The 17,545-nt window shown below is 55.8% G+C and overlaps 1 protein-coding gene across 3 annotated transcripts in view; it reads right to left on the reverse strand.

Annotated features, from left to right (window-relative positions):
• Positions 1-17,545, reverse strand: part of CLPB (ClpB family mitochondrial disaggregase) — a 49,813-nt gene that overhangs the window by 13,672 nt on the left and 18,596 nt on the right. For all 3 annotated transcript variants that reach the window (XM_085216530.1, XM_085216531.1, XM_085216532.1), the window contains 3 exons: positions 17,154-17,282; positions 8,180-8,277; positions 6,644-6,758 (listed from right to left, as the gene is read on the reverse strand). In XM_085216530.1, coding sequence (XP_085072656.1) covers positions 6,644-6,758; positions 8,180-8,277; positions 17,154-17,282 — 342 coding nt within the window. The remainder of the gene's footprint in view (positions 1-6,643; positions 6,759-8,179; positions 8,278-17,153; positions 17,283-17,545) is intronic.

The following is a 17,545-nucleotide window of genomic DNA, read 5'->3' on the forward strand; positions in this document are numbered from 1 at the left end:
ATAAAGCAGCTCTGCACAAGTGGGTTCTTTTTTTCTTTTTTTCTTTTTTTTATTTTTCTTGTTGTTGATTTGTTGGTTGGCGTTTTCTTCTTGCGTTATTTCTCGCCTGCAGATGAAAAGAGGGGAGGTTGCAGAGCTCCGGGTTGATGCAGGGTCTGTGCTGGAGAACCGGCGGTTATCTCCAAGGGGTGATGCCAAAGGTGAAGGCACCAAGGGGAAATTTGTAACTTTTGTGACGACAGCACGAGGGTTTGGAGGCCCAAACATCTGCTCCCCGCTCCTAATTCTGACAGCACAGCCCTACTACTACACCAGTCAGGTCTGCGGCGCTGGGGACTCCTCTCACCCCATCAGGGTTCCTACAACCAGCCGAGATACGATTCAGCCCCTCAGTCTGATCAGGCTCTGAATCAAAAGGCTGCTCTAGAGAGGAGGAAGAGGAGGAAGGACGTTCTAAGCCAAGGGGAACAAACAGAGCACCACCAGCAGGCTGGATGGGGCCGTGGGGCGAGAAATGGGCACCAGCTCAGACCATTGGCCTTTTGCCTTAGTGGGCATGGTGGTGCTGGGTTGGTGGCTGGGTTACACGGGAGGTCATTTCCAACCTCCATAGCTCTGATTCCAGGACTCTTAGTGGACGTGGTGGTGCTGGGTTGGTTATTGGAGGTCATTTCCAACCTCCATAGCTCTGATTCCAGGACTCTCAGTGGGCACAGAGGTGCTGGGTTGGTGGTTGGAGGTCATTTCCAACCTCCATAGCTCTGATTCCAGGACTCTCAGTGGGCACAGAGGTGCTGGGTTGGTGGTTGGAGGTCATTTCCAACCTTCATAGCTCTGATTCCAGGACTCTTAGTGGACGTGGTGGTGCTGGGTTGGTGGTTGGAGGTCATTTCCAACCTTCCCAGTTCCGTGATTCTGTGATTCTACAACTGGCCACGGTAAGGATGGATTGGCAGCTGGACTCGATGATCTCTAATTGCGTCCCATCCAACTGGGGTGACAGGGCAGGGCAGGTTGGACATTAGGACAAACTCTGAGAGCGGTTGGGCAGCGGCACAGCTGCCCAGGGAGCGGGGGGTCGCCATCCATGGAGGCGTTCAGAGCCGTGGCGACGTGGCACTGTGGTCAGGGAGCGTTGGTGGGGATGGGATGGGGCTCAACTTGGGGATCTCAGAGGGCTTTTCCGACCTTAACGACTACATAGAATCGCCGAGGTTGGGAAAGACCTCCAAGATTTCCAAGTCCAACCGTCCAGCCATCACCAACACCTCCCACTGGCCCACTCAGTACAACACCGAAACGCTGCCTGGATGCTTCCAGGGATGGTGGCTCCACCACCTCCTTGGGCATGGCTCTGTGAGTGGGCACGGCGGGGTGGGACGGAGTCGGACCTGACGATCCTGGAGATCTTTTCCAACCTGAATGATTCCATTCTACGATGACATAACCTCGACGCCAGGCACCCCAGCATCGGCACATGGGGAGATCCTCGTGCAACAGAGCTACGGATGGGCAGCAACAGGTCGCCTCTGCCAGCAGGAGGTGGAGAGGGAAGACATTAAATAGCAGCTGGGCTGAACGCCGAGAGGGCTGAGGATTGACTGGACCACAGTCACTGAGCATCTCCACCCCGAGCAGTTCCTGCCTCCCGCCCGGGCTCAGTTGTTGTCGTTGTTTTTTTAATGGATGGGGAATAACAAGGACACCGACAATTTCTGCAGCTATTTCAGCGAAGATAATAAAGGTAATAAACTTTTGCTCGGGGGCACGGAGTGACCACTTGCAGGGGTCAGCCCGCTCGGCGCTGCGGAGGCGGCGAGGTTAAGTGCTGTGTTTTTTTTTTTCAGCAGGACATCAGGCTTTATGGATAAGAGCTCGGCTCCCTCCTGATATACACCGTGCCATAAAAGCTGCCACGAGGTTACTGCCCGTGATTCAGTGTTGTGTCTCGGCTGGAAGGTGCTGACTGCTGCTGTCTAGAGCGGGTTGGGTAGATCAACAGAGTGACCAGGTGTAAAAGCTCTCCCATAAGCAGCCTCAAAGTCAGGATACGGCCCAGCCCTAAGCTTTGGAAAACCATTCTGGCCATCCACACAGAGGGCCACCGTCTGACAGCTCTGCGCCTCCGAACTCCACGGGGTTGGTGCTGGGAAGAGGAAGAAAGACGCCGTTTCGGGACGAAGCACAACAGTCGGAAGGATGAGAACCGTGGGCAAAGCCGTGGAAGCTGTCAGAGATGCTCCTTTCCTTGGGGTCCTCAACCCAACTCTTCTCCATTGCCACCCCATCGGTCTGCGCCGAACCTCTCGGCAAGCTCAGCTGCAGGGATGGCAGAAACGGGGGGCGGGCCACGCTCGATGGTGAAATTCAGCCCCAACGTCCACGTGAAGAGGCCAACGAGGACAGCCAGGTCTTCTTCTTCGGAGCCACTTCCAGCGCTGCTGCCGCGCTCCCCGTTTATTTTGTCCATCTGTAACGGCGTAACTGTAGCGCTGCGTCTCCGAGAGGCCCTTCAGCCTGCTATTGAACTGATAAATTCACTGTATTACTTTACACAAATCAATACCCCAGCAGTTATCAGGGGTTGATGTGACCGAAATTGGTTTCAGCCAATTTGTGAGCGTAATAAATGTCCATTTATCAAATCAATTCATTCCGCGGTGCTCCTCGGACCACCCGGCTCGGGGTGCCAGGGGCTGATGGCCCCGGCTCTGTCCCCAACCTGGGATGGGGGATGAGCCCCTTCCTGCTCCTGTCTGACCTGATGGCATGCTCCCAGTGTTCTACCTGCACTTGGACCAGGCTGCCTGGCTACAACACAGACTGGAAACGCCAAAATAAAGCACTTGTAGGGGATCCCACCTCGGCCGAATGACAGTTTCCCTCAGGTCAGGGCAGGGTGACATTCCTGCTCGTCCTTTTTCTTCCAGCTTTGCCATCCCAGCTGATTCCAGCGCTGTAACGGCCCAGCACGTTGAAAATTTGTCGTTTTATGATTTGAAAGGAGATTGTCTACAGCACTCATAACCGCTAAACTGAAAACTTCACAGCCCTTTTCCTTCCTCCCTCCTTACCCAGCCTCAGGAAGTCCTGAAGGTAGGATTGAAGCAAAGTGCTTCAATCCAAAAGGGCTGGAAAATGAAACTGAACTGCAGAATCATCAAAGTTGGAAAAGAGCTTTAAGATCTCATCAAGTCCAACCATCAACCCATCACCGTCGTGTCCACTAAATGTGTCCCTCAAATATCCCACCTGGGTTTGGGGAAGGTGTCTATGTGTCACCCTACAAGGTGAAACATCCCACGTGGGTTTGGTTGTGGGGTCTGTCCACCACATTACAAGACCACAGAATCAAAGAATTGCACAATCATCGAAGTTGGAAAAGATTTTTAAGATCTCATCAAGTCCAACCATCAACTCATCACCGTCGTGTCCACTAAATATGTCCCTCAAATATCCCACCTGGGTTTGGGGAAGGTGTCTATGTGTCACCCTACAAGGTGAAACATCCCACCTGGGTTTGGGGAAGGTGTCTGCGTGTCACCCTACAAGGTGAAACGTCCCACCTGGGTTTGGGGAAGGTGTCTGTGTGTCACCCTACAAGGTGAAACGTCCCACCTGGGTTTGGGGAAGGTGTCTGCGTGTCACCCTACAAGGTGAAACGTCCCACCTGGGTTTGGGGAAGGTGTCTGCGTGTCACCCTACAAGGTGAAACGTCCCACCTGGGTTTGGGGAAGGTGTCTGTGTGTCACCCTACAAGGTGAAACGTCCCACCTGGGTTTGGGGAAGGTGTCTGCGTGTCACCCTACAAGGTGAAACGTCCCACCTGGGTTTGGGGAAGGTGTCTGTGTGTCACCCTACAAGGTGAAACATCCCACCTGGGTTTGGGGAAGGTGTCTGCGTGTCACCCTACAAGGTGAAATGTCCCACCTGGGTTTGGGGAAGGTGTCTGCGTGTCACCCTACAAGGTGAAACGTCCCACCTGGGTTTGGGGAAGGTGAACCAGGCAGCAGCAGCTGCAGCTCCATCACTGCGCTGCATGCAGTGCCCTCGGAGCCGCCCCGTTCCAGCCCAGCACTCAGCACCCACCTCCTCCCTTTCTGTGGGGCAGGAAGCAGAGCTGGGCTCTGACACATCCCCCGGAGATGGCAGGAGGGGTTCCTGCCCTCCGGGATCCCTTTGGTGGCGGTGCGGCGGCGGCACGGTGTGCAGTGTGAGCACCCCATACCCACGCAGCGTGCCCGGAGCTCACGGCCCCTTTGTGCTGCCCTGCAGCCTGCCTGGATCCTGCACCGAGCGGGGGATTAAATCCAATTAGTCAATTAGGGAGCCGTTATAAACGAAACGCATCGGCGATGCCGGGGAGCCCGCAACGCGGCAGCAGCAAGCAGTGGGAACAGAGAGAACCAGAAGTGCTTGGAAGAAAGAGTCACGTCTGGAAATTCACCCTTCCTGAAAGAAAATGGGGCAGGAGGGAGGAGGGGGAGGAGGAGGGCTTGGAGCCTCTTCCTCTACCTTTTGGTCTGATGTCCTGAGGCTGCGGGGGGATCGAGCACATTCCCTATAATTCAATAAGAGAAACCTCCATAAAGGCGGCCGCTTTAATGCGCGCAAACACCACCTGTGTCAGAAGCAGGCACTGCCCATTAATCAAAGCTTCCCAATTAGCCCGCGCCGCTGCCCCCAGGCACAGCCGCTGTCGGAGCAGAGGGTGTCTGCTGTGCTTTGCAGGGCTCTGAGCTGGCCCAGCGCTCCCCTTTGTTAGCAGCACAGCCTGGGTTTTGTATCCGTGACAGAGCCCTGCTTGCTGTTCTGACCTCAGCGCTCCCTGCCTGCTTTGAAGCACTGGATTCGGGTGCAAGGAGGCTGGAGGAATTGCTGGCTCGCGGTGTGGCCCGAAAAGCTGCTCTGTTTTTGTTTTTTTTTCCCCCCCCCCAGCTCTATCAGAACGTCAGCCTCCCTCCCAGCCATGCTGCAAGCCTGTATCCTCCGGCACAGCCACCAGAGGCCAGGCTCCCCACTTCCTTACGAGTTCATTTCTTTTTTAACGGGGGAAAACACAGAATTCCAAGCACAGTAACAACACCCCCAGAGAAAGGCACTGCTGCACGCTGTCAGGAGGTCCAAGGGAAGCTGGAACCAACTGGAGGAGGTAGGTCTGGTATTTACCCCCTGATGCTGCTCAGCACAGAGCTGCAGCTCCCAGGCCAGGGATGCAAATTGTTGGATGCTGAGGGAGAAGAGCGGGGCAGCGGCGCTCTGAATCTGTCTGCTAATGGTCTCTATTGATCTGATGCAGCTCACACAGCCAAGGAATAACCGTGTGTATCAGTACAGGGCTGAGCTGATGAACAGGAGCTCTGCAGACAAGCACCTGGCTGTCTTGGTTGACCAATGGTTGACCAACAGTTGACCAGTGGTTGACCAACAGTTGGCCAATGGTTGGCTAATAGTTCACCAATGATTGGCCAATGGTTGGCCAACAGCTGACCAATGGTTGGCCAATGGTTGGCCAACAGCTGACCAATGGTTAGCCAATGGTTGACCAACAGCTGACCAATGGTTGGCCAATGGTTGACCAACAGCTGACCAGTGGTTAGCCAATGGTTGACCAAAAGTTGACCAATGGTTGGCCAATACTTGACCGACAGTTGACTAAGGGTTGGCTAATGGTTGACCAACAGTTGGCCAATGGTTGGCCAATACTTGACCAACAGTTGACCAATGGTTGGCCAATGGTTGGCCAATACTTGACCAACAGCTGACCAATGGTTGGCCAATGGCTGACCAACAGTTGACCAGTGGTTGACCAATGGTTGACCAACAGTTGGCTAATGGTTGGCTAATAATTCACCAATGGTTGGCCAATAGCTGACCAACAGTTGACCAACGGTTGACCAATGATTGGCCAATGGTTGACCAATGGCTGGCCAATAGCTGACCAACAGTTGACCAACGGTTGACCAATAGTTGACCAACAGCTGAGCAATATTTTGGACCAAGGGTCGATCAGTGGTTGCTCAGTGGTTGGCCATGAGGCAGCAGTGAGCCCTGGTGGCCAAGAAGGCCAATGGTGTCCTCGTTGGTCAACAGCTGACCATAGGTTGAGCACAGACTATCAGTGTGTGCCATGGGGGCCAAGAAGGCCACCTGAGGTGCACAGAGCGTGGGCAGCAGGGCAGGGAGGTGCTCCTTCCCTCAGCTCTGCCCTGGGGGGGCCACATCTGAAGCACTGCACCCAGTGCTGGGCTCCCCAGCTCCAGGCAGAAAGGGAACTGCTGGGGAGAGCCCAGTGAGGGTGCAGAGATGGTGGGGGCCTGGAGCAGCTCCTGGTGGGGACAGGCTGAAGGCTGAGCAGCCGGGGGAGAGAAGGATGAGAGGGGATCTTGCAGCCTGCTCTAGGAAACCTCCTTTAGCAGAGGGATGGACTGGGGGATCTGCAGAGGTCCCCTATGGATCTCTGACTCCGTGTGAAGCGTAACCACGTGCACTCCTATTTTCCTCATGGAACAAAGCCCCACGTGGGTGAGGAGCACAGAGAAACCCCCCACGTGGGGGGTGTTTATGTACAAACTGCCCTACAGAGCCATCAGTGAGCTATTAATGATTAACATTCCTAAGACAAAAGTGGTTTGGATCTCACCTGCCCCCACCGTGGCTATGGCACTCTCCTGGCCGATGATGTGCTCCTTCAGCCTCTGCTCCAGAGGGAACCTGCGGCGCTCCTCCACTTCCCGGCGACGCTGCTCCTCCTGGAACTGCAGAGGGGAGAAAGAGTTGGGAGCAGGAAGGGGTTGAGCAAGGAGGGGAATGCCTGTATCTAAAGGGGGCTGGAAGAAAGAAGGGGACGGAGGAGAACGCCTGTATATAAAGGAGCTGTAAGAAAGAAGGGGAGGGACTCAGTGACATGGCGAGAGGAAACGGTTTGAGACAAAAAAGAGCGGAGGTTTCGACTGGATATTAAGAAAAAGGGTTTCTGATAAGGCTGGCGAGGCACAGGCTGAACAGAGAGCTGGTGGATGTCCCATCCCTGGAGACGCTCCAGGTCAGGTTGGACGGGGCTCTGAGCACCTGATGGAGCCGTGGGTGTCCCACGAGTGGACCAGACGGCTTTTAGGGGTCCCTTCCAACTCAAACTGCTGCGATCTATGGCTCTGCGCAGCTCTGCAGCCCATGCTGTGGCATGCAGGGTGGCACCGACTCCAAGGGCTGCTCCCTCAGATCTCACCATTCTGCTCAGCCCACGGCTCCCCACCGCCAGCCAGGCGCGGGGAACCCGCAACGAGTGCGAGAAATCCAAATAAATTAAAAATACATATGAAAACTCCCTTGTTATTCTGTCACCGGGATATGTAAATAAAATCTATGGGCCGTGCCCATTCGGTTACAGCTCTGCCAATTCATTCTGTGGCAGTGATTAAAACGAGCAATAAATTCTCAAAGACTCTCGGCGGAGCGCAGGAATTGGGGCGGCTGCGACCCCCGGAGCGCCGCGTCCCCCCCGGTGCTGCGTTCATCACATCTGCCTGGGCTGCCTTATGTTTTATACACGCAGACCATCATCTGCAGCAGGAATATATCTCCTTTCTCTCCCCAGCCTATTTGTTAAAGCGTAAAATCCGAGGCGTCTTTTCGGGCTGTTTGGAGCAGGTTTTGCCAGCGCTGCACCCTGGGGACCATTTGCCCAGCAGCGATTCCTCCTCCTCCTCCCATAAAGATCCAAAGGATTTTGAGCTCGGTTTTGCTGCCTCCCAGCTCTGCAGCTTCCCCCTTCCAGCCAGCATGGAATGCAAACGTTCCAGGCTCAGGACACGGATGTGGATCTGAGCTCCTCTCTCCCATCCTGGGGGAGCGCAGATTTGGCCACCCGGCTGAATCACTCCTGCATGCAGTCACTGCCGCTGCACCAACCATCAATCACCTCCAACTTCCAAGTCCTCTTAACTCCAGGTTTCCGAAAGGCGAGCTGAAATTCCCACCTGCAGAGCGCAGCCTGATGTGGGACAACGCGGTGCCACTCGTGCTCTCACTCCCAGGGCAGCAATGAGCATTCCCAGCCCGAAGCTGGGGGCAAACTGGGGCTCCTTCTGATGGAGAACGACAGCTCCTACCTCAGCCAGGTCCCCTGGGATTTCTGATCCTGTGCAGAAGAAGCACTGCGCTGTGAAGCTCAGCTCACCTTTGCCTCCGATGCCTTCAGGAGGTTCATCACCTCCCCTTCGCGGGCGTAATCCAGCGGCGTGTGGCCCATCTCGTTCTTCTGCAGGGGGTTGGCACCTGTTGGCAGGAAGAAAGGGAGGAGGTCAGGGAGCCCTGGGGCAGAGGGGGCACACAGCGCATCTCCCGGGTGGGTGTCCTGTTCTGACCTTTGCTCCGAGCAATCCCACGGGCTGCAGGGGGAAACCTCTCTCTTCCTTGGGATTACATTGGGAACAAAGAACCAGTAAAGTCCAGAGGCTGAACTGCTGTGGGGAGCTGCGCGGGCGCCCACAGAGAGCCAAACCTGCATGCTGAGCACAAACCGGTCCCAGTTTGTTTGGGAAGCAGCGGTGTGGGTGCAAAGAGCTGGGCAGGCCAAGGTCAGGAGGCAGAGATGTGGGGCAATAGGGGAGACACGAGTGTGGCACAAGGGGAGTAAGAGGGACACCGGTATGGCACCATGGCAATAGGAGGGACACAAGGATGGCACCAGGGGAATACGAAGGACATGGGTATGGCACCAGAGGAATAGGAGGGACACGAATGTGGCACTGAGGGAACAGGAGGGACATGAATGTGGCACCAGGGGAATAGGAGGGACACGAATGTGGCACCAAGGGAATAGGAGGGACACGAATGTGGCACCAAGGGAATAGGAGGGACATAAATGTGGCACCGAGGGAACAGGAGGGACATGAATGTGGCACCAAGGGAATAGGAGGGACACGAATGTGGCACCGAGGGAACAGGAGGGACACGAATGTGGCACCAAGGGAATAGGAGGGACATAAATGTGGCACCGAGGGAACAGGAGGGACATGAATGTGGCACCAAGGGAATAGGAGGGACACGAATGTGGCACCAAGGGAATAGGAGGGACATAAATGTGGCACCGAGGGAACAGGAGGGACATGAATATGGCACCAGGGGAATAGGAGGGACACGAATGTGGCACCAAGGGAATAGGAGGGACATGAATATGGCACCAGGGGAATACGAGGGACACGAATGTGGCACCAATGGAATAGGAGGGACATGAATATGGCTCCAAGGGAATAGGAGGGACATGAATGTGGCACCAAGGGAATAGGAGGGACATGAATATGGCACCAGGGGAATAGGAGGGACACGAATGTGGCACCAAGGGAATAGGAGGGACACGAATATGGCTCCAAGGGAATAGGAGGGACACGAATATGGCTCCAAGGGAACAGGAGGGACACGAATATGGCTCCAAGGGAATAGAAGGGACACGAATGTGGCACCAAGGGAATAGGAGGGACACGAATGTGGCACCGAGGGAACAGGAGGGACACGAATGTGGCACCAAGGGAATAGGAGGGACATGAATATGGCACCAGGGGAATAGGAGGGACACGAATGTGGCACCAAGGGAATAGGAGGGACATGAATATGGCACCAGGGGAATAGGAGAGACACGAATGTGGCACCAAGGGAACAGGAGGGACACGAATGTGGCACCAAGGGAATAGGAGGGACACGAATATGGCTCCAAGGGAACAGGAGGGACACGAATATGGCTCCAAGGGAACAGGAGGGACACGAATATGGCTCCAAGGGAATAGGAGGGACACGAATATGGCTCCAAGGGAATAGGAGGGACATGAATATGGCTCCAAGGGAACAGGAGGGACACGAATATGGCTCCAAGGGAACAGGAGGGACACGAATATGGCTCCAAGGGAATAGGAGGGACACCAGCATGGCACCATGGGATCCAGCTCTGGCTCCTGGGAATCAGACACATCTCCTGGCACGTTCACAGATGTGTGAGTGCACAGCAGCCATGAGGGTTGGGTGAGCTGGGAGCAGGGAGCCGAGCGCTGCTGAGCCTTGGGAACCCACACGTGCTTACAGAATGAAAGATGCCCTCCATAAACATTCGGCACGGAGCGATTTCCAGCTCCAGCCCTGTCGCGGCGGATGAGGAAGATGATGGAGGCAGGGGATGGGATGCAGCACGGGGCCGGTGCTCATCCCCTGCGGGGGGAGGCAGTGAGGAGGGGGCTCTGTTGGGTTGGACCCTCCCCACGACGCCATCCTCGAGTCTTTCCCTTCCCGACGGCTGAGGGTTGGTCCTCCATCCCCCGGACCTATCAATAGCGGCCATCCATCCAATATTGGCCTAATCCCCCCGTTAACGGCTTTGACGACTTGACTAATTGCTGCAATAATTGATAGAACCCGGCTCGTCCAACCGGTCGATCCCCACCTCCGGCACCGCCGCCATAAATAACGCTGTCACCCCCCTGCTAATGGAACACCGCCGCGGCCGGCGGCCTGACCTCGCCGCCCCACCACCACCCACGCCGCCATAATGGGAGGCCATTCGTCACCTCCCGCTGCTGTCACAGAGCCAACACCTGGGCAGCACCTCGGGCTGTGCTTCCTGCACCTCCTGCTCGTGCGAGGAGGCCCCAGCTTATCATATTTGATGAATGGCACGGCAGCTCACCGCCAGCGCCCGCGCGCGCCACGCTGGAGCAGCTGCGGAAGGTCACTCATTGGGGAAATATGTTTCTGCCAGTGGTATCGAAAAAAGTTTAGCGGAGTGACAGGCCTCAATTTTTCAAATTTTATTAACTCCATCCCCTTAACCATTTGTCTTGAATTCCTTCAGATTACGGATAAGTGTCAATAGAGCGCGGGATGCGGCGCCGGTACCCGCCTGCCCCGTGCCGGGAGCGGTGGGGAGCAGCAGAGCTCCTGGCAGCAGCTGGCCAGGGCTGGACTCGTGTCCTCACTCCATGTCCTGCATCCTTATCCTCATCCTCCATCCCTGTGCCATGTCCTCCATCCTTAACCTTGTCCTCCATCCTTGTGCCATGTCCTCCATCCTTATCCTCGTCCTCCATCCTTGTGCCATGTCCTCCATCCTTATCCTCGTCCTCCATCCCTGTGCCATGTCCTCCATCCTTATCCTTGTCCTCCATCCCTGTGCCATGTCCTCCATCCTTATCCTCGTCCTCCATCCCTGTGCCATGTCCTCCATCCTTATCCTCGTCCTCCATCCCTGTGCCATGTCCTCCATCCTTATCCTTGTCCTCCATCCTCGCTCCTTGTCCTTCATGTTCTCCATCCTCACTCCTTGTCCTCCATCCTTATTTCTTGTTCTCCATCCTTATTCCCTGTCCTTCATCCTTATTCTCTGTCCTCCATCCTTATTCCTTCTCCTCCATCCTTACTCCATGTTCTCCATCCTTGCTTCTTGTCCTCCATCCTTATTCCTTCTCCTCCATCCTTACACCTTGTCCTCCATCCTCGCTCCTTGCCCTCCATCCTTGTCCTTCTCCTCCATTCTTATTCCTTGTCCTCCATCCATGTTCCTCCATCCTTGTTCCATTTCCTCCATGCATGTCCTCCATCCTTATTCCCTGTCCTCCATTCTTATTCCTTGTCCTTTGTCCATGTCCTCCAGCCTTGCTTCTTGTCCTCCATCCTTATTCCTCGTCCTCCATTCTTACTCCCTGTCCTCCATCCTTAATCTCTGTTCTCCATCCTTATTTCTTACCCTCCATCCTTATTCTTGTCCTCCCTCCTTATTTCTTGCCATCCATCCTTGTGCCATGTCCTCCATCCTCGCTCCTTGTCCTCCATCCTTACTTCCTCCCCTCCATCCATTCTCCCTGTCTTCCTTCCTTATACCTTGTCCTTCATACTTCTTCCTTGTCCTCAATCTTTGCTCCCTGTCCTCCATCCTTACTCCTTGTCTTCCATCCCCGTCCTTCATCCTTGCTCCATCCTCCATCCTTACTCTTTGTCCTCCATCCCTGTCCTCCATCCTTACCCCTTGTCCTCCATCCCTGTCCTCCATCCTTACTCCCTGTCCTCCATCCTTACTCCTTGTCTGCCATCCCTGTCCTCCATCCTTACTCCTTGTCCTCCATCCTTACTCCTTGTCCTCCATCCCTGTCCTCCATCCTTACTCCTTGTCCTCCATCCCTGTCCTCCATCCTTACTCCTTGTCCTCCATCCCTGTCCTCCATCCTTACTCCTTGTCCTCCATCCCTGTCCTCCATCCTTACTCCCTGTCCTCCATCCTTACTCCTTGTCTGCCATCCCTGTCCTCCATCCTTACTCCTTGTCCTCCATCCCTGTCCTCCATCCTTACTCCTTGTCTGCCATCCCTGTCCTCCATCCTTACTCCTTGTCCTCCATCCTTACTCCTTGTCCTCCATCCCTGTCCTCCATCCTTACCCTTGTCCTCCATCCCTGTCCTCCATCCTTACTCCTTGTCCTCCATCCCTGTCCTCCATCCTTACTCCTTGTCCTCCATCCCTGTCCTCCATCCTGACTCCCTGTCCTCCATCCTTACTGCTTGTCTGCCATCCATGTCCTCCATCCTTACTCCTTGTCCTCCATCCCCGTCCTCCATCCTTACTCCTTGTCCTCCATCCCTGTCCTCCATCCTTACTCCTTGCCCTCCATCCTTACTCCTTGTCCTCCATCCCTGTCCTCCATCCTTACCCCTTGTCCTCCATCCTTACTCCTTGTCCTCCATCCCTGTCCTCCATCCTTACTCCTTGTCCTCCATCCCTGTCCTCCATCCTTACTCCTTGTCCTCCATCCTTACTCCTTGTCCTCCATCCCTGTCCTCCATCCTTACTCCTTGTCCTCCATCCCTGTCCTCCATCCTTACTCCTTGTCCTCCATCCTTACTCCTTGTCCTCCCCCCTTGCCCCAGAGAGGCAGCACGGACCTCACTTCACCAGCAACCCACACGGGCACCCAGAGAGCTACGTCCCTTCAAAGACTGGATGCAGAGAAGCTTGGGAGAACCCCTGGGAGTGGGACAAGGAATGTTCACCACCCTGATGTCCTCCTCTGTCCCCACACTGAAGTGACTGGGCAAATCTGCTGTGCAGAAGTCAGCACAGCTTCAGCCTGGCGCACACAGAACACCATTCCCACCAGCAAAAAGCCACCTCCAGTCTCCCAGAGCTCTTCTCAATTTAGAGCAACTTCAGAACTCATTTTACTGAGGGCTCCTCAAGGTCTCCTGGGTCCCTCCAGGTCATCCCAGCCTCTCCTGGGTCCCCCCAGCCCAGCAGCTGGAGCACGAAGCCCTCTCGACTCACTTTTCTGGTGAAGCAAACTGAATCCTAGCAAGGGGACACTGGAAATGCACCAGTCTCCAGCGGGTCCCACCTCTCCATGGCTGTGTTCCATCACCAAAGAGCCAGGGTGTGCTCTGGGGAGCAGCCCACGGCACCTGCTGGGATCGCAGAGTGCCAACAGCCGTCAGCTCTGACAAGGACTGACACTCTTTATTGCTGCACATGGCCAGTTACGGTAATACGAAAGGACTCCTGTCCTCCTGAGCCTCCTGTGATTGAATTAGCATGATCACCCTTTTTTCCAGTAACGTAGACCTGGTTTTTTTTTGTTTTTTTTTTTTTTTTTAATCAATAAGACGCATCGTTTGCAAGAGGTTTTTATCATGCCGTGTTAATATGAGCCTTTGAGCCTGACCCCCCCCTCCTCACACCTCCGTCAGCGGCAGGGATGTGTCAGTGGGCACTGGATATGGGCACTGAGCTCTGCTGAGGATCTGCCCCTGATCCCAGCCCAAGGGAACGTGAGCAACGCTCCCCAAAGGAGCAGCAAGGGAAAAAGAATGGTGCTTTCCAGGTAAAGTTCGGGCATTGGACCAGACAGGGCTTGGAGACTGATGATCCTTGAGGTTCCCTTCCAACCTGGGCCGTTCTACGACCTCGGAAGGTGCCTTCCAACCCAAATGACGGAAGGGATGGATGGGAATTCCCAAGGCAGAGCAGGAATCCAGCAGGGTGCTCCTCCTCCCAGCGATGGACTGCCCAAAGCAACGCCGTGTGGAGGGATGGGGGAGAACCAGATGTGATGGGCTGCTAAAGGCGTCCACAACAGCCAAGTTGGAAAGTAAAGAACAGGAATTTGTAGAGGGATGGGACGCAGGCCAACGCTGGGCTCAGCTACGGCTTCTACCAACGCTGGTTGGTGAGGTTGTACGGGACACAACACGAGCACACTTGGCATGCATGGTGGGGATGGGTTGGTAGTTGGACTCGGGGATCTTGGAGGTCATTTCCAACCACGACGGCTCCACGGTTCAGTCACTGTGCAGCAGATGTTGGCAGGTGAGCTCCCATTTTGCTGCCTGAAAGACTACAGATGTAGGTGAGGACCGCAGCAGGCAACCAGAATCAGTGATCCGTAAGCTTCTCATTACCAGCACAGACCTTGGAGGTCTCTTCCTTCATCGTTCTGTGACTCCATGACTCGGGATCTCCTTTCTTAGGTGTCTTAGTGGCCAGTGCTGGTGCACAGGAAAGCTTCTGTCCTTCTCAATCCCCTACAGAACAAGCTGGCCCACCTGCCCCCTCCCACCTCGACTGATGCCACCGGGATGGAGGTGGGTGCTGCCCACTCAGCGCCCACCTCCTGCCTGCACAGCAGCACGACGGGAAGGGAAACCAAAGAACCACCGCCTCTCCCACTCTCCACGTGTGCAGAGCTATTAAACTCACAGCAAACACGATGTCACTGTGCCCAGAAACACTCAGAGAGGGATCTATTTGCTCCCCTGCCCTATGGGGAAACCATCCTTAAGCACTTCGCCACCGCCAGAGCTGCGCTCGACTTATTGCTCTCTCCACGTTAAGCTTCAGTGCTGTGAGATGATTGGTTTTTAAATCCCAGTCTCCCAGGATTTTAATTACTGGTCTGGCACGGCCGGGAGTGGAGCTTGCTGTGGTCGGACGGAGGGGTCGATACGCCGTCCCGGAACATATTGAGCCACGGTGCTCGCAGACTCTATTGCACTATTTAATCATTTTCTTTTTTTTTTTTTTTTTTTGCAAAATTTACAGCGCAGCAGAAGGGATCAATACTGAATTTATCACGTTCCCTTGTAAATATGAGCACGGAGAGGGGAAAGTGTCTCAGGCTCTCCTGCCCAACAGCTGGCCGGGGTGGGTGCTGACTGCAGCTGCAGCACGGCGCCGGGAGGTGGGGGCACGCAGGGGGCCACCCAACGCTTTCCTGCTCCCACGGGGCGAGGACTGGCCTGGTGTGGGGCTGTGCTCGCACACCAGCTCAAGGCCAACGGGTCCTCAGCTCCAGTCGGGACAAGGCAGAAGCAGAGCAGCTTGCAGCTCTCTTTTCCCCCGGCCGAGCTGTGGGCAGCAGGGTGGAAGCGCTCAGAGCATCAGCCCAGGAGGAAGGCAGTGCTCTGCTGAGTGCGACTTTTGCTCACTGGAAGAGCATTTTGCTAAGGGAGGTGATCTCACAGCCTTCACCGAAACAAAAAGCAGCAGCAGCACAGGGTGAGGGAGGGGGGGGGGGAGGTGCCCCTGGAGGAGCTCAGCTCCAGCCCCGCTTCCCCAGATCACTGAGGTGATGGTGGCACATCAGCATGGCGGAGTGAGATCCGGAAGGGGGCCGAGCTTCACCTGCCTGCAGAAAGCAGACCTCGGAAGTGGGGCTTTCATGCAGCAGATTGAAACGGTGCCCTCAGAGAAGCGAGGTGCTTCCGTGTCGGGCTGGAGAGCCCTCACCTCCCCCCCCCCCCCCCTCCTCTTCTCCCAGCAAACAAAAAGCCCCCGGATCGATCCTGCCGGCGCACAGCAGCTCACACCCACTCCTTCACATGGAGGAGGACATTGATGGTGTCAGCTCAGGTCGGGAGGCTGTGAAATGTCACCAGCGAGGACAGCGGGACGCCTCGCGCTCTGCTGGGCACGCACATGCTGACCACTGGGGGAGGAGGTCCAGAGGGGTCACCGAGTCACTGAATGGGGCACAAAGGGGCAGGGGGCTTCCCCTATAGAGGCACGGCGGGCGGCTGCTGGGGATTGGGGGGGGGGGGGTGGCAGTTAATGGCTTTGGCCCTGAGGGCAGGGCATCGGGCTAGGAAGTGCTGGGGAGAGTAAATGGACGCTTGGTTAAAATAAAGGCAGGTGTGGGGGGCGAGGGGGGCTGCTCTGTGTCAGCAGACAGGAAACGTCCCGCTCGGGAGGAGGGGGGGAGGTACCCCATTGAGGAGCTGTGGGACGCCCCAAAAGGGGAGGAAAGGGTTGGAGCAGCGCTGCCAGCTGGGAGGATCCACTGGATGGAATCGCGGGTTGGGCTGGAGGGGCCCCAGGGAAGAGGGACACGTGTTGGATCGAGCGAGAAAACCATCGCAGAACCACAGAACGGTTTGAGCTGGAAGGGATCACGGAAGGCCACGTGGTCCAGCTCCACTCCCAATCTCTCCTCTTCTAGTTTGAAACCATTTCCCCACGTCCCATCGCGACAGAGGATCAAAAACTGCCACCCTAAGAACAGCTGTTTTTGCACACCATCCCTTTGGCGCTCACACAAACGCAGCCCTACATGGCACGCAGTTTGCCGGGCGTCTTTTTCTGCAGCTCTGAGGTCAGGCAGTGCCACAAACGGGGCTCCCTCTGCACGTGGCCATTCAGAGAGGTGACAGCAGCTCCAGCACGCAGCCCGGGCGGCGAGGCAGCCCTGCATAACCAGAGCAGCCCTCTCTACCGTGGTGATGGCACCGGGTTGGGCAGCGCTGCCCAACTCTGCTTGTGCACAGCGCTGTGATGGAGAAGGGCGTCGTGGTGGTAAAGGAGTGGCGGGAGGGTAAATACGGAACCCGTTGGCATGGCAGCACATCTCCGTTCTGTTAGCTAAGCATCTCCTTCCCCTCTGCTGAAGGAGTGGGCTACGTATAAACCGAATTAAGGAATGTTTATGTTGGAGAAGCAGGAGCTCAGACTTCCAGCTCAAAGCGTTCTGCGATGACGCCGCCACCCGTGAGAACAGCCGGAGGCGGCACGGAACGGAGACCGAGAGGTGAAAGCAAGCAGCGAATCGCAGCTCGTCCTCCAGATGGGACGGCGTGCCTCTCACTGAGCCCCCCGGATGTGTGGGTCAGAGCCACGAGCCGTGCCACCCACCTGCCTCCAGCAGCATCCTGACGCTCAGGTAGTCGTCGGCCAGCACGGCGTAGTGCAGGGCTGTGCAGCCACGGAAGCTGGCGCGGACGTTCAGGCGGTTGTTGAACTCGTCCTCCCGGGTCACAAGGACTGCAAGGAAGAAAAAAAGACCTGGGTTTGAGAGCTGAGGGGCACGACCTTCCGTCTCCGGGCTGTCCCCCATTCTCTGGGGCCCGCGGTTGCCGTCCCGTGGGCTCTGCGTGCTGCCAGAATGGGAATAATTCACAGTAACGCATTTTACAGCTGGATGGAAAGCCTGGAAGTCCCTAAGCAAATGCAATTACCCCGAGCCCTGGCAGGTTTTGTGAAATCAGACCAAGAAACTGCAAGGCTGCTCCGAACAGAAACCGGTG

The sequence above is a fragment of the Meleagris gallopavo genome, chromosome 1 (assembly GCF_905368555.1).
Source record: "Meleagris gallopavo chromosome 1, MGAL_WU_HG_1.1, whole genome shotgun sequence".
NCBI classification, from domain to species: Eukaryota; Metazoa; Chordata; class Aves; order Galliformes; family Phasianidae; genus Meleagris; species Meleagris gallopavo.